A 27,235-nucleotide genomic window follows, 5' to 3' on the forward strand; every position below is an offset into this window, starting at 1 on the left:
AGAACCACAGCACAAACCTGATCAAACTAGGCTGTGTCAACTCATTCTGGGAACCTTCTGTTTTCTTCCTCAAAGTTGTACGTGGGATTCAGCAGCTTGGCACAATGTGCGCATCCAACAAGTCTGATGATCCAGTCATGACACGGGCCTCACCCCGGCTTGAGGACGTGAGATCTTGCACACTGTTTCTCTGAACGATGCCCATTATTCAAAGTAAATGGAGATGGGAAGGACACAGGGACAAGCTCAGAGGAAAATATAGCTTTGGGGCTTTCATTGAAAGGTCATACAGTACATCTCCATCTGTACTTGAGTTGAAATGATGCCCTCTATGATGAGCAGAGTTGATGTAATTATACAGGCTTCAGCTCTGTGCATGCTCCACTTTTCCACAGATTCTCACAAATCTGCAGAGTTAAGTTACCCTGGTTAGTCTCCATTAGAATTGTGTTTCAAGAGACCCATGGTTCATGAAACCTGCAATCGTCATCCACCCAATAGTTCATTGACTTGAGTCAGTCAGTGCAAAAGAGACATGCAAACTGTTGCAAGGTTGTCAGTAGTCAGCCAGAGGAAGGATGGAAGTGTCTCTATAGGGGAGCAACTACATGCTGTTAATCCTCTCAGACCTCACTCCAACTCTCCTCACAGTGGAGCTGGCTACCCTCTCAGACCTCACTCCAACTCTCCTCACAGGGGAGCTGGCTACCCTCTCAGACCTCACTCCAACTCTCCTCACAGGGGAGCTGGCTACCCTCTCAGACCTCACTCCAACTCTCCTCACAGGGGAGCTGGCTACCCTCTCAGACCTCACTCCAACTCTCCTCACAGGGGAGCTGGCTACCCTCTCAGACCTCACTCCAACTCTCCTCACAGGGGAGCTGGCTACCCCTCAGACCTCACTCCAACTCTCCTCACAGGGGAGCTGGCTACCCTATCAGACCTCACTCCAACTCCCCTCACAGGGGAGCTGGCTACCCTCTCAGACCTCACTCCAACTGTCCTCACATGGGAACAAGTTCTGGGAACAGACCGTCCAGGAGTCAGATGCTTTGCTGTTAGCCGAGATAGAAAAATAACAAAAATAGAAAAAAAAAACATTTTTAAAAATCAGGTCACTGTCACATGGTGGTGGCAGCCTTCGACAGCACAGAGATTGAAGGTCCCATTTGATGAATTCCGGTTCTAAATGCTTAACATAAACAAATGGACTGGCGAAAGATCGGGGTCAGGGATATAAAAAAAATGGAGAAAAGATGAAATGGTGGTCAGGAGAAAAAAAGTGCACATCTCACTGCAGCGGTGAGGTCTGACACTACTAAATGGTATGACTCCAATTATAACAGACACACTCCACTTTGTGTCAACATCTCATGTTTCCATCCGCCAAGCCATATCACTGGCAAGACAGGGCAGGCACCAAACCAATCACTGGCTGGCAACATTTGTGACAGCGAGGTTAATGTCTGTCAGCAAACGGGGAAAACGGAGGAACAGGGCACCACAGACTACTCCATAGAGACCTGGTATTGAATAGCCTACTCAGCGATCCTGAAAAGACTACTTTCTATAAGCTAGTCTAGGCTTAACAGGACAAGAGCAGAGCACGGGCCATGTCAACAACTTAGTCTCAGACCGGAGTCCTTTTTAGGAGTGTAATTGAGGGAGAAACAAAGCTCCCCTTTGGGACCAGCTGGCCAGGGTGACAGGGCAGAGAACACCCACACACTGCCTGCTCCCCCTCCTCTCCGGGAGGGGAAAACACTGCTTACCCCTTACAAGAGGAAGTTCTTAGAATGTGACATTCTTCTAACAATATGGATCTCCAACGGGTAATAAGAAAGAGAATATAGAATATGTAGAATTTCTACGAGTCTGCGGGGTAAGCAGCAACTATTCACGGATCGCTGAGAGGAGGAACACGTCCTATATCTAATTTTTATTTTAGTCAGAATAATAAGCTGAGGCTCAAGGATACTGCTTACCCAAAGTGCTTTGTGTTTCCACGTACGTCATTCCCTGGTGCTTACCTAAAAAGCAGCAGCCCTCCTTTGCGCTACAGAACCTTCAGAGCAATCGAAGAGGCTGTTCTTGGAGCTCGCCCACTAACACGGCCTCATATACACTCATTCACACACTCCTTCCCCTCATTCACTCCCTTCCGCCAGCCACGTCTCGCCTAACACGACAGACGAGCGAGAGGCCAGGCCACGCAGCAGTCTGCCCACTTTATCCAGCCCTGCTGTCACGGAGCAGCACTCCATTAGAGGACGACTGGATCAAAACAGACCCAGATAACGCAGGACAACGTGCCCCCTGATTATACTGAGACGAGATACAAATTACAAAAAAAAAAACAACAAAAAAAGTACATGGTGTGCTATTTAGAGAGACTAGATGTGGGGCTGAGTGAACAGATTTGTTAACAACAGAAATATCAAAAGCATAGCAGGCCTAGCTCTGAAAATAAATGTTTGAGTGGAAAATCCTCACAAGAAAAAACAAGATATGCTTGCAGCTACAAAATGAAAACAGTGTATCTGTCTTTTACACTTTACTTACCTTTAAAATATGGTTCTCACTTCAAATAAAAAAAGGCAAATACATTGCTTACTACAATTGACATTTGCAGGCCTAACACTATTTAGACTTTGGATTGGGGGGGGGGGGGGGGGGGGTTTGGAGGTTCAGGAGAAGATTCAACCGAGTGTCTACTAGGGGCTAATTTTGGCGTTTGGGACAGCTGGTCGGGAGGGTCTGGTTTTCTGCACTTATCAGCATATCAGACACCCATACAGTTAATCATTCTATTTCTTCTGTGAGCAGGACAGACAGACACTGACTGGGACAGTGAGAAAAATAAAGTTGAACGTTGAAATCCGGACAGACAGCCAGCGACTCACCCAGCTCAGCTACCATTTAGGAACAGCCAGCACGCCCTATACCCTGAGAGAGCCACCCTCTCCTTGCAGATCCGATAGAAGAAAGCCACACAATGACCATGCCATACAACCCCAAACGGAAAAAGACCACACAGTCCTAAGATTGGAACAGAGACAAGTGTTATATTAACAGTATCTTTGGGGTCCTAAATGGTGGGAGACTTCTCTGGCCTCCACACCATTGAACCTAGGGGGTTTGTCCACGGCTAGGCAGATGAGATGGATAAGCCGACAGTCTGGCACTGCAGCACCGGTACATTTAAGTTCACTCTGATTTCTGGAGTTCGGAGCTGCTCGAAACCTCTATGCCAACGTCAACTTGGCTTGCGCTGCTGCGCGGGAATCACTGGCCACATTTCATCCATTCACCAAACTCTGAGCAATAATCCATTGGATGAATGGTGGAAAACGAGAGATCCAACAGGATCATCCCCGTCAATGACAGATTAGAAGAGGGTAGTCTACGCACACTGAACCATGCACACACACACACAGTGATGATGCAGAGAAGTGTCTCGTGCGCTCTTCCAATGGCTGCTGAGGAGGCTGGCGACGCGAGTCAGAGGAGAGTGCAGCGCCGCATGGCTGCCCTCGGGGGTGTGACGTAAGAAAAAACAAAAGCGGTGCCCAGCTGATTCATACTCACAGACAAGTGTACCCATAAATAAAGGACAATTAAGACACATTCAGAAACGCATCCTTTAGCACATGAAGCACAGACAACTGCTCTAATGACCAGCAGTTGGCTTCGTTTCACCCATTTCAACATGTCGCCATGAAAACGGACTCGGAGACACTGACAATAAGCATCTGAGTCTCTGAAAGACCAAGCAGGGAAAGCCAAGGCAGGGATTACATGTGGCTGCCTGCTACATTCAGGAGCAGATATACGTTTGAGTGAGACTCGATCGCTGCAAAAGGGGGCTTTCCCATAGCCGCACGCATATTGCCAACGCTCTAAAAGTCTATCAATTGATATGATTAACACAAAACATCATGAGAACAATGTTCCAACTCAACTGCTGGAGGGTCCTGTGTCACTTAGACAAAAAGGTCACTGTCCCAATCCCTCGGGGTCGTTTTGAGAATCCAATCAGTCTAACCAAACGTCCACTGACAGCGATACCACCAACCAATCTCAATGACTATTGATAATGGGATCTGGTGCTCTTCCATAATGTCCCTGGTCAGAGAAACACGAAACACGATCAATATACTAGATTGCCCCGTTCCCCAAATCCCAGCCACACACTCATTGATGTGGCCTCTCCCTTTAGCTGAGTGTCTATTAATGCAGCCGGATTAATACTGCATTTATGCTTTTTTTGTGAATAAAGCTTTTAAGGATTTAGGCGTTTTAGCTAAAAAAAATATATAAAAAAACACACACAAAAAACAATACTCAATGTCTAGTGGTCAGTGACATTTGCAGAAAAAGCAACAGGTGGCTAGGCCTGTATCTAGCCTAAACCTGAGTGATAGAAAAAAACATATACAGATTAGTTGCTCCCACAACAAAGCAAGGGAGGGGGAGCTGGGCATTGTGGAATTATATGTTTGTAAGAAGTGTTCTGAAAATAGCATTGTCTCAATGGAAATGTACAATTACATAAAACACACTGAGGGCGGTTAAGTCATTTTTAGGGTCATGCTATTCTGAGTCGGCACGGTTTAACTGCGACCGTGGAAGGAGTCCAACCATCTGTGAGCTCTGAAAAAAATTACAAATGTCTGCTCATGCATTTGTCAGCCTGACCGTAATGTGGCTTCCCTCGCAAAAGTCAGTGGTTGTGTAATCTGGGCCGAAAAAAACAGGCGGTGGTCAGTGGAAGCAGGCGGTGTCAGAGGAAGCAGGCGGTGTCATAGGAAGGCCCTAAAAACTGCCTAAGAATCCAGCCACTGACTGTTCTCTCTGCTAGCGTGTGTATTATCTATCCTGTTGCCTAGTCACTTTACCCCTACCTAGGCTACATTTACATATCTACCTGCACATGGACTTTAGTCTACACCGGTTGTTTATGAAGGGGGACATCTAGTCTGTTGCACAACTGAATGCATTCAACCCGAATTGTGTCTTCCACATTTAACCCAACCCCTCTGAATCAAAGAGGTGCCGGGGGGGCTGCCTTAAAAAGACGGCCATGTCCCAGGGAGCATTTTTTGTTGGGGGTTAACTGCCTTGCAGATTTGGCTAATTTTTCCACCTTGCCGGCTCAGGATTCGAACCAGCGACCATTTGGCTACTGGCCCAATGCTCTTAACCGCTAGGCTACCTGCCACAACAGCTGTGAGGCGTCAGGATTCATGTATTACAACCCAACAGATGCCAATAGTCAAAGCCAGTGCAACAGAGGCTGCAGGTTGAACGCAATGCAGAGCTGATTGTAGAGTCAGGCTAATCCAGCTCATAGGAGTCCTCTACCCCTTCGCCACAGGAATGGTCTTTCCCAGTGCTGGATTAGCCTACCGCTGTTCGTGCCTTTTTAGCTCTGGCGGGGAGGAAACCGGGCAGACAGAACAGTGCTTTTTCCTTTGTGAGGGGGGCCTTTTGTGATGCCACACTTTCTGAATACAATGCTGGCTCTTTGTACAGGGGCCTGGTGTCAGAGTCTGAACGGAATTCCTACCCTGTGGGGAGGCCTTTGTCAGAGAGATGTACTGTCTGGGGTCTTTCCGATGAACACTCAGCACTCTGACGCCACCTAGCCCCCCTTCACTGGTTCTTCATCGTCCTACTCTTCAACGTCACCATTCAAAATGTTTACCTACTTCAGCTAATGGTTAGCTAACGTATAACTGTCAGAATATTCTCAGTACACTTACCGGGGCTGTGGAACTTCAGAAGCTCCATCGGTTACATTTCTACCTGGGACGCTCTGAGCGTTTCACCTGACGGAACACACCCTCCGGGGCTACAGTACAAAGTGACGACAGGAAGGGAGAGGGTCTGAAGGTGGAACCCCAGACGCTGACACAAGGCCACACAAGAACCTGACACCTTTGTGAGAATGTGTGCCTGGCTGCAGCACAGAGATATCCCAGGCCAGATCGAGTTGTAATGCGCTCTAAATATCCTCTGTCCTTGTGTGTGTGTGTGTGTGTGTGTGTGTGTGTGTGTGTGTGTGTGTGTGTGTGTCTCGGACTAATTTGGAGTAGCTAGCCTACATTTTTCATTTCCAAAGCTTATTTGTGTGAGAGAAAAATGACAAAACACGTGAGCCGAGTCCATTCAGGGTCTGGAGTCTAGCAGAGAGATTATTATCTAGCCGTGGTGCGAACAGCCAATTTCCCTGGTAATAAATCACAACACCACAGATGAAGGCAACGGAAGGTGCAGTAGCACTCCAGTATTGTGCCGTAATTACATTGTAAGGGAGAGTGAATTAACACCTTTCCAGCACACAATGACTATCAACCCACGGAAGTGCGGTAAGTCAGCAGAAACATCTTTGTTTGGTTTGGTTCACACTATTGTTTGCCTACAGCGGAAAACTGAGGCATCGAGAGAGTGGCGTGACGTCAGGTGAACACAGCGTGAGTGAACGAGTGCGTGAGAAAACATCTCTCTAAGGCCATTAACAACCACTGCGATAATCAGTCGGAGACTCGAGTGCACTGATTGGGCACCATGCCAAAAACACACTCACATCCCTACGGAGTGTCCAAGGCAGGCTGAGAAACACAAACGCTAGACATTCATATCGTTACGATATCTATTTTTGGGAAAATATATCTGCACTGGTGATCAAATGAGAGTTGTCCTGCCGCGTGTGGCGGACAAAAGATAAAGTGTGTTGGTGGGAAACTGGTGCTTGCCAGCTAACACAAACGGCTGAAATAGAAAAGCCCTCGAGTGATGTCTTTCCTAGTGGTTTGACTGATGTACATAAAACAAACTAGTTCCAGGAGCTAGCTATTAAAAATCAGATCCAATAACAACAGAGGATATGAGAACCAAGGCTTAAAGGCAGACAGGTGTCCATGTACGCCGATGACTCAAGTTGTGTATTAAGTCCGGGCAAAGCTAGATCCCTGCAATGTCTCATTGAAGATCTAGCTAACTGTTCTGGACTAAAAACCTAATTATGATACGTGTACAATATTACGCAGTGGAGCTTTAAAAAATAAAAAATACAACTTTTACATTACCCTGCAGCATACCTGTAAAATGCGCTGATGGTGAAGTAGACATGCTTGGTATTCATATCACGAAATATGAGAAAATAAGCTCTCCACACTGAATTTCAATAGAAAACTTGTGAAAATAGACAAGATCCTGCAACCATGGAGGTAAATACCTGTCTATTTATGGGAAAATTACCCTGATTAAATCCTTAGTCATTTCTCAGTTTACTCACTTACTTATGGAGCTGCCTACACCTGATGATTCGTTTTTCAAATCATATGAGCAAAATATATTTTTGCTTTATCTAGGATGCTAAACCAGACAGGATAAGGCGTGCCTATCTACAGCTGAAGTTGGAAGTTTACATACACTTAGGTTGGAGTCATTAAAACTCGTTTTTCAACCACTCCACAAATTTCTTGTTAACAAACTATAGTTTTGGCAAGTCGGTAAGGACATCTACTTTGTGCATGACAAGTAATTTTTCTAACAATTGTTTACAGACAGATTATTTCACTGTATCCAAAATTCCAGTGGGTCAGAAATGTACATACATTAAAATGACTGTGCAGTTAAACAGCTTGGAAAATTCCAGAAAATTATGTCAGTGCCTTTTTGCTTGACATCATGCTGGAGGAAATAGGTACAAAAGTATCTATATCCACAGTAAAACAAGTCCTATAATCGACATAACTTAAAAGGCCACTCAACAAGAAAGAAGCCACTGCTCCAAAACCGCCATAAACAAAAACAGACAAAGGTTTGCAACTGCACATGGGGACAACGATTGTACTTTTTGGAGAAATGTTCTCTGGTCTAATGAAACAAAAATATAACTGTTTGGCCATAATGACCATTGTTATGTTGGAGGAAAAAGGGGGAGGCTTGCAAGCCGAAGAACACCATCCCAACCGTGAAGCACGGGGGTGGTAGCATCATGTTGTGGGGGTGCTTTGCAGCAGGAGGGACTGGTGCACTTCACAAAATAGATGGCATCATGAGGGAGGAAAATTAGGTGGATATATTGAAGCAACATCTCAAGACATCAGTTAAAAGTTAAAGCTTGGAAAGAAAGAAATGCATCACTCTACTATTATTCTGACATTTTACATTCTTAAAATTAAGTGGTAATCCTAACAGACCTAAAACAGGGAATTTTTACTAGGATTAAATGTCAGGAATTGTGAAAAACCGAGATTAAATGTATTTGGCGAAGGTGTATGGAAAATTCCCGATTTCAACTGTACATAATGAATATGAATTGGGTGGGTTGAGATTATTAAATATAAAAGCACTAAACATCTAAAAGGTTCACTTACTCAAAAAGTTTTACTTGAACCCTAAATGGTTCTTCAGTAGATTACTAAAAAAAACTCCATTGTTTAAAAATGGCCTTTTTGCAAATTGCCATGTCTCAATTTCATCCCCCTGAAAATATGTCATATTTGTTGTTGATTATGGCTGAACTCAAATGTGCTGGTGGATAAAATACCTGTATTTATGGGAAAGATGTTTGAAAAGGGGTATTTTGTTCTTAAGTCTACCATTCCAATTTACAATATAATTTATGTCTTTCATGGTGTTATCAGAATTGAACAGGAACCTCGGCTCAATCCAAGAGCACAACCAATTGATTACAGCATTAACCCCAAAATGGAGGAGGCAGGTGGCAGCGAGAGGAGGTAGGGAACAGGTCTGTCTGGCCAATATAAAGAATCAAAACTGGCGGAGGAATAAAAATAGCATAAATAGGAATGTATACCAGCTTCATTTGAGGACCAGGATGTTGACTACTGTGCCTTACAGAATGCAAAATAGTTGGGAAGAGATTTTTGATGTACCGATTCCATGGTACAGGGTGTATGAGTTGATGTATAAAATGATGCAAGATTCAAAACTTCATGCTTTTCCGCTAAAATGATTATATAGCTTTCTTGCCACCAACAAAATGTTGACCCAAGAAATAGTACTGTTAGGAGATTGAGAGACCGGGTCAATCAAATACTAATACTCTTAGTAAAAGTATTTATCTGTGGGTTCTGTAGATTAAAAATTGTACGTTAAACATCACAGCATAGTTGAAAGCTGTGCTAACAATTAGCCTTTTAAAATGAACTTGGATAAGCTAACACAACGTGCCATTGAAACACAGGAGGGATGGTTGCTGATAATGGGCCTCTGTACGCCTATGTAGATATTCCAGAAAGAATCTGCCGTTTCCAGCTACAATAGTAATTTACAACACTAACAATGTCTACAATGTATTTCTGATCAATTTGATGTTATTTTAAAAAAGGGACAACATTTTTTTGCTTTTCTTTCAAAAACAAGGACATTTCTAAGTGACCCCAAACTTTTGAACGGTAGTGTATGTTGCGTAGCAATCCAAAGAGGGTGGGCGGCAGAGATCGGTGGGATGGGCTGAGGGAAGCAGAGGGTTGGGATGTGGAATTGAAGACGCGTGTAGAGAGGAGATGCTGTGCGGGAAATAGAAGTGGTGGTCAAAGATACGTCCAAATAAAACATGGTAAAAAGTATGTTTGAATGACACTGAGGGGCAGCCTTTATACAGCTAATGCCGGGTTTGCCGGAGGCTGATGCCGTGCAGGTGTTTGTACACATTCGAATACACGCATACTCAGACACGTAATCGTGCCAGACATGCACTAAAACATATACAGCTGGCATTGCTGTTATGATTTTAGTTGTCCTTGATGACCTTTGTTTGCTGTTGTCTTCTGTCTGTTTATTTTTCCACTTTTGGTTGTTGGTGCATGGGGGGGGGGGGGGGGGGGGGGTGGAGTTAATTGAATATTTATTTTTTCTTCTTGGTTTTCTTCTTGGACTGTGGGAGGGGTCAAATGGTTGAGGGACAGCTATTGGGGAACTGGGGGTGGTGGGGTCTTGGAGGGTTCAGCTTCACTTTGTTGGTCTGGTGGGAGATCTGTCAATGTGCCCTTGAGCAGGGCATTGACCCCGGATGCTTCTGTGTGTCGCTCTGAATGGGAGTCTGTTGTGGTGTAGTTGTTGAGCGGCTTCGCTGCAAGTATAATTGTGTGTTTCGGATATTCAATCAATTCAATAATAAAATTAAAAGTTCCAGGAGCTCCCGAAGACCGGCCTGAAGTGAGGCAGTAAAACCCATGAGGATCTTTCCAGCTCAGAGAGCTGACGTGAGCACTACACCAACAGATCTAGTCCCCATCCCCCACATTTCAGCTTTGTCCTCCAACCATCCGTGTTAATGAACACCGCATCACATGCACGGCTCTCCTTGAAGCCCCACTGGTGCGTGTCTTTCTCAATTGGGCCCTCTCTTATTGACACAGGCCTCGATCTCTGGTTTCTGGGGGAGGCCCTGGCCAAAGACCTTTGCTGGATGTTCAAACTTATTCACAATCTTTAGCCAACAGTTAATGGATAATGTAGGACCAAGCACAAGTGACTTGTCTATAACCCCTTTTCCACTAGAATGGCCAGGACAAGGCCTGATTTAGTGTGCAAGACAAAGAGATAGACTTACTTATGCCTCCAATCCATCCTAGTTTATGACTTTACTGTCAAATGGAGGCCCCTGAGTAGGAAAGGCCCCTGAGTAGGAAAGGCCACTTCGTTGAGAAGTAACATCTTAACAGAAAGGTGAAAAAAGACAGAAGCAGTTTTTCATGAGGCCTGTCATGCGAGTAAGCTTCAAACTTCACACTGTCGTGCTACCAAAGACAGTCCAGTATGACGGGCAGAAACAGCTTCTCCAATAGAAATCCCCAATCACGCTTGTAGGTGTTGTCATGGCAATGTTGGCTAGCTAAGGTAATGCAGACATCGAACAGTAGTCTTGCGACGAACTGCGCATGTGCAGGCCCTCAAATCAAAAGGCACTCTGGAATAAACAGCCTCTCCCTCAACAAGACAAAGGAGCTGATCGTGGACTACGGGTTATGGAGGGCCAAGCACGCCCCCATACACATTGACGGGGTTGTAATGGAGCAGGTCGAAAGCGTCCAAGTTTCTCGGTGTCTATGTCACTAAGGAATCATCATGGTCCATGCACACCAAAACAGTTGTGAAGAGGCCATGCCACCGCCTCTTCCTCCTTGGAAAATATTTGGCATGAGCCCTCAGATACCACTGCACCACTGAGAGCATCTTGATTGGCTGCATCACCGCTTGGCATCCGACTGCAAGGCGCTAAAGAAGGTAGCGCGTACGGCCCAGTACATCACTTGGGCCGAGCTTCCTGCCATCCAAGACCTCTTTTCTAGGCGGTGTCAGAGGAAGGACCCAAACAATTGTAAAAAAAATGCTACATCTTAAATCAAATTTTATTGGTCACATACATCAACATCTGCTAATTATTTGTGAGTGTAGCAAAATGCATGTGCTTCTAGTTCCGACCGTGCAGTAATATCTAACAAGTAATGTAACAATTTCACAACAACTACCTTATACACACACACACATGCAAATTAATTAATAAGAATGTGTGTGTAACTGGTGTAACTGAGTCAGGTTTGTATGCCTCCTTGCTCGCACACGCCTTTTCAGTTCTCCCAGCAAATTTTCTAAGGGATTGAGGTCAGGGCTTTGTGATGGCCACTCCAATACCTTGACTTTGTTGTCCTTAAGCCATTTTGCCACAACTTTAGAAGTATGCTTGGGGTCATTGTCCATTTGAAAGACCCAATTGCGACCAAGCTTGAACTTCGAAAGGTATAGGGGGCAACATTTTCACTTTTGGATAAATAGCGTGCCCAATTTCAACTTCCTGCTACTCATGCCAAGAATAAGATATGCATGTTATTAGTAGATTTGGATATAAAACACTCTGAAGTTTCTACAACTGTTTGAATCATGTCTGTGAGTATAACAGAACTTATGTAGCAGGCAAAACCCAGAGGACTAACCGTTCAGATGTTATTGTTTTTTTTAGGTCTCCGTCTGTTCACTGAGTTCTCATTAGGAAACGATATTTGTTTTCAGTTCCTACCGCTTCCACTGGATGTCAACAGTCTTTGGAATTTGCTTGAGGTTATTCATTTGTGCAATGAAGAAGTACGGCCATTTAGGAACTGGGTAACACTGTTGAGAGTTGCGCAAGACTTGAAAAGTAGCTTGGTTTGTTGTCTTCCTGTATTGAACACAGATAGACCCGTCTTCAATTTGATCGATTATTAACGTTTAAAAATACCTAAAGTTGTATTACAAAAGTAGTTTGAAATGTTTTGGCAAAGGTTACAGGCAACTTTAGAAATATTTTGTAGTGACGTTGCGCAATTTGGAAGCTGTTTTTTCTGGATCAAACGCGCCAAATAAATGGACATTTTGGATATATGTGGACGGAATTAATCGAACAAAAGGACCAATTGTGATGTTTATGGGACATATTGGAGTGTCAACAAAAGAAGCTCGTCAAAGGTAAGGCATGTTTTACATTTTATTTCTGCGTTTTGTGTAGCACCTGCAGGGTTGAAATATGCTACCCTCTGTTTACTGTTGTGCTATCATCAGATAATAGCTTCTTATGCTTTCACAGAAAAGCTTTTTTTAAATCTGACATGTTGGCTGGATTCACAACGAGTGTATCTTTAATTTAGTATCTTACATGTGTGATTTAATGAGAGTTAGATTTTTATATCAATTTATTTGAATCTGCATTTTCCTTGGCTTTTGGCCAAGTGGGACGCAAGCGTCCCCTATACCATAAGAAGTTAACTTCCTGACTGATGTCTTGAGATGTTGCTTCAATATATCCAAATACTTTTCCTTCCTCACAATGCCATCTATTTTGTGAAGTGCACCAGTCTCTTCTGCAGCAAAGCACCCTCACAACATGATGCTACCACCCCCGTACTTCATGGTTGTGGTGGTGTTCTTCGGCTTGCAAGCCTCCCCCTTTCTCCTCCAAACATAACGATGGTCATTATGGCCAAACAGTTCTATTTTTGTTTCATCAGACAAGAGGACATTTCTGCAAAAAGTATGATCTTTGTCCCCATGTGCAGTTACAAACCGTAGTCTGGCTTTTTTGGAGCAGTGGCTTCTTCCTTGCTGGGCGGCCTTTCAGGTTATGTCGATATAGGACTTGTTTTACTGTGGATATAGATACTTTGTACCTGTTTACTCCAGCATCTTCACAAGGTCCTTTGCAGTTGTTCTGGGATTGATTTGCACTTTTCACACCAAAGTACATTCATCAGCTCAGGAAGGAGACAGAGCGCGTCTCCTTCCTGAGCGGTATGACGGCTGCGTGGTCCCATGGTGTTTATACTTGCATACTATTGTTTGTACAGATGAACGTGGTACCTTCAGGCGTTTGGAAATTGCTCCCAAGGACGAACCAGACAAGTGGAGGTCTACAATTTATTTTCTGAGGTCTTGGCTGATTTCTTTTGAGTTTCCCATGTTGTCAAGCAAATAGGCACTGAGTTTGAAGGTAGGCTTTGAAATACATCCACAGGTACACCTCCAATTAACTCAAATGATGTCAATTAGCCTATCAGAAGCTTCTAAAGCCATGACATCATTTTCTGGAATTTTCCAAGCTGTTTAAAGGCACAGTCAACTTAGTGTATGTAAACTTCTGAACCACTGGAATTGTGAATTATAAGTTAAATCTCTTTGTAAACAATTGTTGGAAAAATTACTTATGTTGTGCAGAAAGTAGATGTCCTAACCGACTTAAAAATATATAGTTTGTTAGCAAGATATGTGGGGAGTGGTTGAACTACGAGTTTTAATGACTCCAACCTAAGAGTATGTAAACTTCCGACTTCAACTGTACATGTTTACCTCCAATACCTTGTACCCCTGCACAGGGACTCCGTACTGGTACCCCTGCACAGCGACTGAGCACTGGTACCCTGTGTATACAGCCAAGTTATCGATAATTTATTCCTTGTTTTATTATTTTTCTTTCTGCATTGTTGGGAAGAGCCTGTAAGTAAGCATTACACTGTTATTCTAAACCGGTTGTTTACAAAGCATGTGACAAATCAAATTTGAAGTTGTTTTTGACGAAATTTTAAATGTCAGTGTCACTTTAACGAGGTTGGAGTAATAACATGCTCAACTCCTTGGCTTGAGTCTAGGTTGTGCCTTTAGATTGAGAAAATGAACTACTAAAAGGAAGAATTTTACACCTCTCTCATTGACTTCTTGCTTCGTGAGCGTTCCCAGAAGTCTTGCGATGTTGCGCCTCTGGGTTTAGAAACTGTGCTGCTACATTCTCCCCATCACAGGCCCCAGCTATCAAGTGATAATCTCAGCAGCGTCACGCTAGGGAATAAAGTCTTCATGGACCCAGAGTAGAACACAGTGGCTGTTTGAACACAGGGAAGGGATCAATGGATCTCCTAGTCCTTGAGCAAGGAGAAAAACAAGAGCCAGGCTTTCCCATATTACAGCTAAAATAGGCTACAGTACAAATGGTATATAGACCCAGAGTCCTCCTTTATTGTAGGCTACATTTGGGAATAGTGGTCAAATAACTGGGCAATGTCAAAAAAGCAATTGAAGTACTGGAGCCTGCTAGCCTTTTATGTAAGCATAATAAAGCATCTGCCAAGATATCTGCATTTTTATGACACAGGAGTGTTTACCCTGTCGGTTGCTGCCCTTTCAAGGTCATTGTGATAATCCTCCTTCTGGCTACTCCTCCTGAATCCCTAGCGACATCATTGGAGCACGCTGGGCTCTTCTCGGAGGGACAAAGCACTCAGGCTGTTAATCTGATGGAAGCGACGCTGGTGTCATAGAGCCCGTCTCAGATGAGGAAGGATCCCCGGGGTGGCTGCCAATGACCAGCACTGTCAGGGCCATGTCACGGCAGCCATGCCCAAAACTCATCTTCCTGACAGCAGAGGATAGATGGGCAAAAAGAGCAGGGAAAACACACTTCCTCATGTATTTATTTATTAGGTAGAGACAGTATTATGTTTCCTTCTCCTACACTTTGGAACAGCAAGAAGCAGTAGGCTACAGGTCGTAATCCACAGGGCTAAAGAGAATCCTCTCCACTCCAACTCTCCCGGAGTAAGGGTCATGCCCCTTTGGATGTTCCAGGTTCAGAGGGTCAAAGGGCTTGACCTAAATCAATACCGAACGTCAGGTAATCAGGTTTCTGAGCCCCCCCCCAAAAAATGATCAGAACATGTCTCCAAGACATTGGACATGCCTTGTTAACTATATCTATATCTATATCATCGACTGTATCCTTATGTAATACATGCATCACTAGCCACTTTAAACTATGCCACTTTGTTTACATACTCATCTCATTTGTACATACTGTACTCGATACCATCTACTGTATCTTGCCTATGCTGCTCTGTACCATCACTCATTCATATATCCTTATGTACATATTCTTTATCCCCTTACACTGTGTATAAGACAGTAGTTTTGGAATTGTTAGCTAGATTACTTGTTGGTTATTACTGCATTGTCGGAACTAGAAGCACAAGCATTTCGCTACACTCGCATTAACATCTGCTAACCATGTGTATGTGACAAATAAAATTTGATTTGATTTGATTTAACGGTGTTCCAACACAATTCAAGGTACCAACTGCCCATAAACCCAGACACTTTGCATTGAGTTTTCTTTACGAACTTGAACAGAACCATTTTCGATACAGATCTGTCTGCAAGCCATTTAACCTACAGGTCTTGCCCAGCCCACAGTAAGCTCGTGACTCCTGTTAGGACCTCCACTTGAATGAAAATACCTTATGATGCTGGGGGACCTTTTCCTTGGGTCAGAGAGCAGGGCAGCGGGTGACCAGGGAGATTGTCCATGTAATCCGTGGCAGTTGTCAGCACCTACCCGTGGCAGTCGTCAGCACCTACCCGTGGCAGTTGTCAGCACCTATCCGTGGCAGTCGTCAGCACCTATCCGTGGCAGTCGTCAGCACCTACCCGTGGCAGTTGTCAGCACCTACCCGTGGCAGTCGTCAGCACCTGTAATTGGGCACTGCTTGTGTGTGTGGCGGCGAGGACGGGAACGTTCATTAGCAGCAGTCTTAGCCACACATGGCGCCGAAAGCTGAAACCTACCGCTGCTAATCCGTTCTTCCTGGCAGGGGCAGCGTATATTTCCCTGATCCTTCCAGAAACATCATGATAGGTTGGCAGAGTCCGTTGGGGGGGGGAATCACTCAGCTGGTCCGAAGGCTAACATCTGCCCACCTAGAGTGGGAGGCAAGCTGCTTAATCCCCCATGTGGTGACATGGTAAGGCATGGATTAGAACCAGCCGTCCATGCCACATACCATCAGCTCTACTGCTGCTCTCCATCTCACTGCCCTTTCTGCACTCAGGGATTCAACAGACGCAGCCTATATAACAGCACACACATGCATTCAGCCTATAAATAGGCCTAAAACTTTGCATGCACGTTCCTGCTCCAATGCATGGCTACTTAGATGATTGTGAAGCGAGAGGAGGACACAAAACAAGTTCATTGGCCGGTACAAATATGTTTGCATATTGCAGTCTAAGTAGCTCACTTCATGTATAAAACATAATACGGAATCTGTGCCATGGCGGATGGCACTAAATATTCACCTAAAGGGTATTGCCGGTGGTCCCTTTAAGGACAGGTCACCACAACGAGCCAGATGCCATGCCGCAGCAGCCTCCTCTCCCTGCTGCTCGTAGGGTTCCTGGTCCTGCTGTTCGTAGCGGACACAGAAGGCTGATGGACCATCTGTCATAAGCCAGTCCACTTTCCCTCCCTCCCTCCCTCGCTGTGTGACTGCTATTTTCCAGTCCTGTGTTCATAGTCACTGGGTTGGTGGCAGAATAGTGGGAGGGTGTTTTGTCAGATCTGTTGCCTATTTGGGGACAAGGAATTACAGTCGTATGAAAAAGTTTGGGCACCCCTCAAGGCTGCATAATAATTTACTCTGTCGTCACAGAAATTGATCACAGTGGCATGCCATTCCTTTTCTAATAAAAGCTGAGTACTGGGGTATTGTCCAGACAAAGATTTTTAGTGTAGCAATATTAAGTTGTATGAAATTAAATCAGATGTGAAAAATAGGCTATGCAAAAATGTGGGCACCCTTGTCATTCTGTTAATTTGAATACCTGTAACTACTTAGCACTGATTAATTGGAACACACAATTGGTTTGGTGAGCTCATTCAGCCTTGAACTTCATAGACAAGTGCATCCAATCATGAGAAAAGGTATTTAAGGTGGCCAATTGCAAGTTGATGTTCTCTTTGACTCTCCTCTGAAGAGTGGCAACATGGGGGCCTCAAAACAACTCTCAAATGACCTGAAAACAAAGATTGTTCAACATTCTGGTTCAGAGGAAGGCTACAAAAAGCTATCGCAGAGATTTAAGCTGTCAGTGCCCAGTGTGAGGAGCATAGTGAGGAAATGGAAGACCACAGGCACAGTTCTTGTTAAGGCCAGAAGTGGCAGGCCAAGTAAAATATCGGAGAGGCGAAGGATGGTGAGAACGGTCAAAAACAGCCCACAGACCACCTCCAGAGACCTACAACATCATCTTGCTGCAGATGGTGTCACTGTGCATCGTTCAACAATTCAGCACACTTTGCACAAGGAGAAGCTGTATGGGAGAGTGATGCGGAAGAAGCCTTTTCTGCACACACGTCACAAACAGAGTCGCTTGAGGTATGCAAACGCACATTTGGACAAGCCAGCTTCATTTTGGAATAAGGTGCTGTGGACTGATGAAACAAAGATTGAGTTACTTGGTCATAACAAGGGATGTTGTGCATGGCGGCAAAAGAACACAGCGTTCCAAGAAAAACACTTGCTACCCACAGTAAAATTTGGTGGGGGTTCCATCATGCTGTGTGGCCAGTGCCGGTACTGGGAATCTTGTTAAAGTTTAGGGACGCATGGATTCCACTCAATATCAGCAGATTCTTGGGAATAATGTTGAAGAATCAGTCTAAGTTACGCCGGGGCTGGATATTTCAACAAGACAACGACCCAAAACACTGCTCAAAATCTACCCGGGCATTTATGCAGAGGAACAAGTACAATGTTCTGGAATGGCCATCCCAGACCCCAGACCTGAATATCATTGTGAATCTGTGGGATGATTTGAAGTGGGCTGTCGATGCTCGGCAACCATGAAACCTAACTGGAGATGTTTTGTAAGGAGGAATGGTCCAAAATACCTTCATCCAGAATGCAGACACTCATTAGAGGCAATGGGAAGCGTCTGGAGGCTGTTATTTTAGCAAAAGGAGGCTCTACTAAATATTGATGTGATTTTTCTATTGGGGTGCCCAAATTTATGCACCCGTCTAATTTTGTTTTGATGCATATTGCACATTTTCTGTTAATCCAATAAACCTCATTTCACTACTGTAATATTAGTGTCCATCAGTTATTTGATAGATCAAAATGAAATTACTGATCCAAACACCCAATTATTTATAATTGGAAATCATGAAAATTGTCGGGGGTGCCCAAACCTTTTCATACGACTGTACATCATTGCTATAAACCAATCTATGCTTTAGGGAGGGTCTGCACAAACATGGACACAAAAATATGCATATGCTGTAATGTTGTATACCCAGTTATGACCCTGCTTTATATCCTGAAGAGAGCACATCATTTAATTGCCACCTGCACATGAACTGCCTTACACAAGATTGATTTGAACACCTTTGATTAATAGCTTTATGACAGTGAGCACGGGCCATAAATCCTAAACAACCATTTATGGTGAGACTTCTTAGGCCTAGTCGACACCAGTCTTTTCAAGGAACTACTTATCAGAGAAGTTCTACTTTTCCTTGAACCTTGATCCCCATTATTCTCTTCAGATCAGAACTTTCCATGAGGCTGACGAGATAAGATTAATTGACGAGTGAGCTGAGAGCTTTGCCAACCCCATCCTGAGGGAGAGGTGTTGATACAGAACACACACAGGCCTAAATCTTCTGGTGATGTATAGCCACAGGAGAGCCTAGCAGAGTAAGCCTGAATGATGGAAACTCCCTTAAGTAGTCTATGTGATCTATTGCCAGGCTGAACGAGACAAGAAATAGGTGACAAAGGTGTGACAGACCCGTCAGAGGAGTCTGCTACTGTTGTGGTGAGGTTCAACTGGAGCGGTGGCAAAATAACAGTCATTGATAAAGTGATGTAGCCTAGCTACCCACCAGAGCGCTGCTTCCTTCCTGATCTCACACACACCACTGCTGTGCTCTACAGCTGAGCACCCCATGCAAATTCAGATCATCTCACAACAGCATTTAAAATCACTTCTTCCAACAGTCTTGGTTGAATGCATTTGACTACCATGACCACGATTTGACTAATGCTATTTTAGTTGTATTGTCATGGTCGTAAATGTGTGTCAAATGTCCATGAGCTACAATAGGGTTACAAAAAACAACATTTTGATGAACATGTGTGGACATCACATTATTACGTCGTCAGGACAAAATTGTGACATGGGCGTGAGTGAGACTTGAAACGCGTTAACAAAACCATCACCAGGTAGAATGCAGATGCCATTAAAGTTCAATCTGGACCAGCTACTTTGTTCACAGCTTCATTGCTAGTTTAGCTACACGTAGTTGTCCCAACATCGGCATCTCACAGCGCCACGACAGCGCATCGTTAACGTTAAATTATAGTTAGTGGGTAAGTTTAGACAGCAATTTGCTAGGGTCTGTGGCTGCGCCCATGAACACAATATCCTTTCAAATATGATATAACTAACGTTGCCGTTACTTGCTGATAAGATTTTATTTAAATAACGACTTGTCTGACTAGCGAACAAGACTAGTCAGGTAACGGCAAAAGTGCTTTTTATTGCTCGCTTAAAGCTACAGCCATCGTCACACAATGCCAGGTTTCTAGCTTGCTGGCTAGCTAGTTAGCATTGCAAACAAAACACAAACCTCGCATCTGCCTAGAGCAGAATACCATAATAAAATACCAACATCCCATTTACGTTCGCCCTCACCTTTTTCAATCTTGGGGCCTCTGCCACCGTACCGTCGCGATTTACGAAAGCTTCTCCACCGTTTTGTTGGGGATCTGTCCGTTTCATCGCGGACGCCTGCGGCATCTTAGTGTTCGGGGTGAGAAAACCAGGACTTGTGTCCCCGGTTTTTACCATCGGCTCCATCGTTGGGGTAGTAGCCGAAGTAGCTTTTGGTTCGTTTTCAACCATCCCTTTGTCATCTGCCTTTGGTGTCAGAGGCGATTCGGGTGTTAATTCTTTGCCGGGGACGTCTTTTAATTCGACCTCGGCCATTTTCGCTGCCAAAACCTGGACTGACATCGCTGCTATTTCGCGAAGTCCTTTTCCCAACACATAACAAGGCGACGGATTGTGAGCGGCGGAGTACTGATTAAAAGCAAGGCATTGTGGTCTTCGTCGTTTTCAAGAGTCTCAATAAACATTTAGTGGAAATATTAAAATGATCAGAGCCAATGCCAGACAAGCACTATTAATGATACCATCAAAATAAAAAATGAAAGACTAGCTACATAAAATGACTTTAACCCCGAGCCTTATCAAATAATTTGACAGAAAACACTACAGAACTACATCTCCCAGTAAGTATTACATATTCAAATGCATTATGGTAGATTACGTTTGTATTTAACGGGAACTATACAGTGCAGTACTTAAACAGTTACTTATGTGAGGGATGACATTTTACATTTGATTCAAGTCTTGTATCCAAACCACATTGACGACATCTGGGGGGAAAAAAAACAGTATGATCATTCATAAGACATTTGAAGATGTCTCACGTGTAGTCCTCTAAGCAAGAATACAAAGTAAACGCACCAGTGACAAAATGTTATTTTTAATGCATTTAACCTTTATTTTAACTATTTACAATGATGCTGTATTCTGATATGAACGCAATGCAAATGTGTGTAAATTGAAGCCTTTCAAGTTCATTGCACAATGCCATCTGAAAATATTAATATTTCATTAGTGGAAAACTTGGAAATGGTTGCTTACATCCTTTCATTTGACAACCCCCTCTGCACATCTGTATATAGCCATATTGCTAATTTAATGAGTGGCGTATAATTCTTTAACTTTTGTTTATTTTGTGAATATTTTCTTAGCTGCATTATTGGTTAATGCTTACAAGCACGCGTTTCACCGTTACGTGTTACAACGGTAACACCTGGTGTGTTCGGCGCATGAGACATATACAATTTGATTTGACATTTCATGAGGTCAATCTAGAGAAAATGGGTTCTGGAAGCAAATAAATACTGCCACCATGGGGTGGGTTCTGGTAATGTAGAGCTCTTGCACCTAAATCTAGTCACATTGATAACGGAGTAAGGACTAAAGAGTAACTCTAATAAAAATATATGTAAACAAATATGTTTTCAACCACAGACAGATTAACTCAATCAATTATGTTTATTTCCATGTCTCAATTGAAAACCACATCAGTATAAACAATTCAAATTTGATTGAATGAGGGGGGGGTTGGAGTGCATTGGAGTTGCCCCATGAGCCCATACAAGTCCATGCAGCCTGTTACCATCTTTGAATTAGCTTCTATTTTTTTTATTTTTTTTAATCAAAATAAATGACATTCTCACAACAAAAAGACACCTCTTTGACCACTATACATCATAATTCTCCAAGTAAAGTCTTTGGTAATAAAAATAACAGCAATTTACTTGGAACCTTCCATAATATTGAAATTCTAAAAGGCATACCATGTGCATGGCTTTGTATCTATCAAGCATTTGAACCGTGGAACAAACGTCTAGTTAGAATAGATATAATATGCATGCCAATGCAAGTAACTGCAGCCCTGGTAAACAAAGCCATGCATTTGTACGCAGGTAACTTTCTACCACTCCAAACCCTATCATTCAACAAAAAAGGAAGAACTCATGCATCCTAGCTGCAATATTCAAGCTCTCTCAAACAATTCATATAAAAAGAAACTCACTGACATACATTCAAGCCAGGAGGGTTCAACCCATTGGTATACTATTTACAATGACACTATCCTGATACATTCACAGAATATTTCAAATAAAGCAAGTAAATTGTGGATGTCTCGGGTAAAAATACAGTACTGTTGTTTTTGATGCAACATAATAACAAACTTATTCATGGTCTTTGTAATAATTTGATTTAAAAATGTCACAAATGACAATAGCTACTTTCAAGTGAAAAATGTGGTCTGCTGTTTCTCAGAAAAATGACTGAACAAATGTACAACAAAATGTTACTCTCATAAGTGCTTCCTTATGAACCTAGATCTGAGGACAGTTATGGTAACTAACATCTACAGAATATTGTTGTTATCAGAAGCTACGATGTATTGTTTCACAAACAAACCTTGGTGACAAAATATTTGAGGAAGTATCTGCCCTCTAACATCCTCTGTGACACTGCTGTGAAATGCTCAAGAAGGGAGAGATTGCATCAGTCCCCAAATATCCACAGGATGTTCACACCTGAAAGGCCCAGATTTACTCTCCTGTAAAAAGACAGACGAGTACAACTTATGTTCAATTAAAACAGAGATTGATTGCCAATGTGGTCTTGACAAGTTTACTTTATCACAAAGAGCTGAGAGAGTAGTGCCCATCTGGAGTCAGTGATGGCACCCTGGCCTGGGAAGTTTAAATGCAGATTTTTATTTTATTTCACTTGGCAAGTCAGTTAAGAACAAATTCTTATTTACAATTACGGCCTAGGAACAGTTGGTTAACTGCCTTGTTCAGGGACAGAACGACAGATTTCTACCGTGTCAGCTCAGGGATTCGATCTAGCAACCTTTTGGTTACTGGTCCAACGCTCTAACCACTAGGCTACCTGCCGCCCCATGTTAGTTATACAGTGGAATAATTGGGAGTACTCACCCCAGCATCCCAGACTCCTTGGTTTTGATGACGAAGAGGAACATGAGAACTGTGTGGAACAGGTTGTTCCTTCCCTGGGAGCACAATCAGAGGGGACTCAAATGAATGGAGCACATGTGGTTTTTGACAGATACATCTCACTCACTGAGGCATGTCCAAAAAGGCCATCGGGACAAAAGAGGCAGAGATTTGGTTCTTACCTTGGGCAGGCTGTAGACATGGCCCTGGTAAATAAGTTGGTAGTGCGGGGGATTGGTGCTACTTTGGTGAACGCAGAAGAGGTTTTCATTCGTCACGTCTACGTAAGAAACAAGAACAGGGTATCAGTAAAGAATAGGAGAAGAACGATGTCCATTCTGTGTGTGTTGTGCCGCTCGGCCTTACCAGGTTTGTCTGGCGTCTGGCTGAAGTGCTGCGAGGTGAAGGTCTTTCCGTCGGGGTACTTGGGGTGAGGCGGGAGTCGGGAGTCCAGGTATGTGCACAGCACATGCATGAGGATCTAATGGAGAGAAAACACAACACGTATTTGAAATTCAACCATGTAGTAGATTACTACTTTTTTGGGGGTCGAGACTAGGAGTGATGCATGAGACTCACAGCACAGTCTGAAGGAAGGTCTGTGTCCCACTTCCTGGCTTTGAGATCCCCGCCCCTGTTCCAGCGGAAAGAACTCATGCAGCCACTATGGGCCAGCTCTGACAAGGGGAAACAAACAGTGTCAATAATGATATGTCAATCTCTGCTTTCATCAAGTCTTCTGACCTTGGACTCAAATCTCTCTAGAATCTTAGCTGCTTTGGCTCTAATGTATTGGACCCTCAGTTGTGGACACGTATAGTATATGACAGGAATATAGCACAGTCAATAAGCAAGGAGTCAAAACGTAACCTCTCATAGGCCTACCTTTGATCCTCTCCACTAGATACTCTTGGTTAGGGGTGATGTCCAGGTACTGCACAATAGCAGGCATGGTGGGGATGACTGAAGCCTTCAAAACAGCAGCCTGTTTTAGACTGGCTATACTGGCTTCTGTTGAATAGGGCGACAGACTGGGTAAGTATAACTGGGTCGGCGTAAACTACATTTCTCATTTTGCCCCATTGCATATGGGCAGTAAATACCTCCAATCTGGAGCTCAGAGCAGCCCATTCTCCTTAGCTGGCCATTTACTGAGTCCATCTCCTTCACAAGTGGCACTAGAATGGTGTCATTTATCCACTGAAAGAAAGAGAAACTACACGCGTATCAACCACTTTTTCCAACTAAATTTCAGATTTTACCAGAGCTTCAATGTTACTTCTAAGCTTGTTATATTGTCTTACATTTCTGAGCTTGGCCGTCCAGCTGTCTATGCTGTCCACCACGAGACGACTGGTTGTGATTCTGGCCCAAACCTGCAGATCAAAAAGAATGGTTACAGGAGAATGTGTATTCATGCTTGGAAAACCAATTCCCCTCTGGTACAATAAAGAATAGTTATTTTATTGATTAATTGATTGATCCCTCGAACCTCCTCTGCAGCCTGTTTGGAGCCCAGGTCTGTCTCGTCCTTGCTGGCTGAGGGGGCCTGGGAACGGCAGGCCGGCTGGTACTGGAACTTCCTCAGGCTCTGGGCGTAATCCCCCACCGAGCGGCTATAGTTCCAGAACGTCGGGCTGTGGGAGGGCGACACAGACTCTGGGCTCCCTGAGAAACAGTCAAAGGATGCATACAGGATATTACAATAATGCTCTTCACAGTTGAGACAAAAGCTCAGTTGGAGTTCATTATAATTTGTTATCCTTTATTTAACCAAGAAAGTCACATTGGGATTGACAGCTCTTCATCAAGCGAGCCATGGTCAGTTTTTATTTTTTATTATCTAGAAGAGTTTCACTAGTAGTACTGCATAGTGAAAATGGTAATAAGGCCAGGCCTAAGCTACATCGTCAGACTCTTACCTAACTGACTGCGGTGGCTCTTCTCCTCCTCGGTGCGGAGGAACCTGTCCAGGGTCTTCAGGGACTCCATGTAGTCCTCTTTGCCCCCGGGGGAGTTGAACACGGAGGGAGAGGTGCGGTAGCGTGCCCTCAGGCTGGTGCCATCCACTGGGCCAATGCTGCTGGGGTAGGATGAGGGGGGGCTGAAGTTCAACTGAAATAAACAGAAAGCTGTTACAAATGGGAAAGCATTATCTCCCTGGCTTCATGCCAGTAGATTTCAGACATGACAAGGAAAACTAAAAAGTGATAGCCACAACACAGGAAACGTGAAAGGATAATGGTAGCAGTTACAGTACCAGATTAATTGACAGACACCCAACACAAATGCATCAGATTGATAGCTAGATAATAAAGAGCATTGCGAGTCTGACAGACCTTCCCAAAGGCCAGGGAGGGGGAGAAGTGTCCCCCGCTGCCCGGGGTGGACGGGCTGCTCAATAGGGGGCTGTATCCGGGTACACAGCTGGGGGAGAACTTGGGGCTGGTGCTGGCCGGCCTGGAGGGACTGAAGCTGAGCACACTCTGACCCTGGAGGGGTGACGACTGAGCCGGGGCTTGAGCCTCCTGCTTTTCTTGCTTCAGCAGGGGTGATGCCTGGATACCTGAGTAGAGATGAAGACCAACATAGTATTCATTGATTTGGGCAGTTTAAAAAGACAAACGTACAAGAGGGATAGACTACATTTGGGGTTCATAGAATATACATCAAAACACGTACAACACCATCACCTTAACCACTCTGCAGCCAAAGACTCACTTGAGTTTCTGAGGCCAAGAAGACGGTGCTGTTCAGGGGTAACAGCAATGGTAGAGGGGGCCATGGTGTACTTGAAGTACTTCCAGAAGTCAAACAGGGCGTTAAGGCTGAAGACTGAGGCGAAGGCCAGCTCTGTGGGAAAGGAAAAGGAAGGAGAGATAATATGAATGACAAGTTATTGCTCATCTGTAACCAGTGTGCATCATTGCCACACCTGGGCATTCCCTCCGAAAACAATGTTTAACTTCTTTCCATAGCAACCAGAGCACTCACCTATGTACCAGATAGGCCAGTAAGAGATGCTGAAGTACAGGCTCAGCAGTTTCCCTGACCTGAGAGGACAATGTACATATTACTGAGAGGCATTGGCAGCACTTGCTTCCAGTTAGGCATCTGCAACAGGCTTCTAATCATGCGAGTCAGTCGTTGACAAGAAAACACAACCTTACATCTCTGTGTAGATCATGCCAGCTAGCGACACATTGAGGACTGCCCAGGCGAGGACCACCTGGCGCGCCTGCTCCTCCCTCCTCATCCTCATCGTCCTGTCGATGAGAGTAGACATGCCCTCCTGTTTCATCGGAGACATGTCCACATAGCGTTATCACACTGTCGGCTGCTTAATTCAGACAGAAGGGTTAACTAGTTTCTAAATAAACCAGTGTGTCTGACACTCGACATTCCGACCCCACCTTTACACTTTCTTGCACTGAGCGGCAATGGGGTCGGAACACAATCATGGTTAGTTTCATTAAGACACCATGGCGCCGGCACAAGATATGGGTCGGAAAACTTACCTCAATGCAGGGATAGGATATGCCACTGTTCACCAAATTGGACCTTTATCCACACTGCTCCACCGAGAAGATTGAAATACTATTTTCGTCCTCAGGCTGGTTGGCAGTAGCCATTATGGAATGCCACATGTTGAACAACAAAAGGAGCTAATTGCCTGACACTACAATTCCAAAATTGCTTCGATCGATTGCGGCTGCTAGCTGGCATGAAGCCAATAAAACGAGCAGTGGTTCAATCTTCTCAATGTATCATTGTGGGTAATAGTAAAATTGAGTACAGTGTCACTCGCATATCCCATCCCTTCATCGAGGTACGTTTTCCGACCAATATCTCACGCCGGCTCCAAGGTGTCTTAATGTAACCATGAATGCTTTCCGACCCCAGTGCATCTCAGTGTAAACAAGCATAACGTTAGGGTCAGTATCTTCTGGCAACCAGTTGGCTGGCTAGCATAGCATGCGAACGTCACCAGTTAGTTAGCTAATAAAAACACTGAATCACTGGCAAAGTATGACTTTTGTTTTTACCAACTTGTTTAACTTATTTTTACTTAGTCATTCATACCACCAATAAGTGTAATTGAATAGAGTAAATACAGCTAAATATAAGTACATTTCATACATACCCCGTTAGCTCCAACGGCGCTGCACAAATTTTGTATTTCAACCGGAAGTGTAATGTCCTAGAGCAGTCTAACTACTTCCGTTCTGTACACCCGCCCCTTTTCAAAACATGCCACTGAGATGTGGAGCGGGTAATACCTT

The 27,235-nt window shown here is 44.0% G+C and overlaps 2 protein-coding genes across 4 annotated transcripts in view; both read right to left on the reverse strand.

The window, feature by feature from the left end:
• Nucleotides 1-20,481, reverse strand: part of LOC110490242 (putative adenosylhomocysteinase 3) — a 46,627-nt gene extending 26,146 nt beyond the window's left edge. For both annotated transcript variants that reach the window (XM_036944542.1, XM_036944543.1), the window contains exon 1: nucleotides 20,035-20,481. In XM_036944542.1, coding sequence (XP_036800437.1) covers nucleotides 20,035-20,355 — 321 coding nt within the window. In that variant the 5' untranslated portion in view covers nucleotides 20,356-20,481. The remainder of the gene's footprint in view (nucleotides 1-20,034) is intronic.
• Nucleotides 20,482-21,449: 968 nt separating this feature from the next.
• Nucleotides 21,450-27,232, reverse strand: LOC110490245 (transmembrane protein 209). 2 transcript variants are annotated; one of them, XM_036944545.1, is made up of 15 exons: nucleotides 27,097-27,232; nucleotides 26,123-26,244; nucleotides 25,947-26,005; nucleotides 25,674-25,805; nucleotides 25,292-25,518; nucleotides 24,875-25,067; nucleotides 24,445-24,620; nucleotides 24,257-24,328; nucleotides 24,056-24,152; nucleotides 23,838-23,963; nucleotides 23,532-23,629; nucleotides 23,319-23,433; nucleotides 23,135-23,232; nucleotides 22,935-23,008; nucleotides 21,450-22,549 (listed from the first exon to the last, which is right to left on the reverse strand). In XM_036944545.1, exons 2-15 carry the CDS (start codon nucleotides 26,236-26,238, stop codon nucleotides 22,495-22,497), a joined length of 1,638 nt encoding a protein of 545 aa, XP_036800440.1. In that variant the 5' UTR covers nucleotides 26,239-26,244; nucleotides 27,097-27,232; the 3' UTR covers nucleotides 21,450-22,494. The 2 variants fall into 2 exon arrangements, with proteins under 2 accessions (XP_036800440.1, XP_021419190.2); XM_021563515.2 differs by lacking the exon at nucleotides 27,097-27,232 and adding an exon at nucleotides 26,366-26,428.
• Nucleotides 27,233-27,235: the final 3 nt, after the last annotated feature.

This window comes from Oncorhynchus mykiss, chromosome 15, assembly GCF_013265735.2.
Source record: "Oncorhynchus mykiss isolate Arlee chromosome 15, USDA_OmykA_1.1, whole genome shotgun sequence".
Lineage (NCBI taxonomy): Eukaryota > Metazoa > Chordata > Actinopteri > Salmoniformes > Salmonidae > Oncorhynchus > Oncorhynchus mykiss.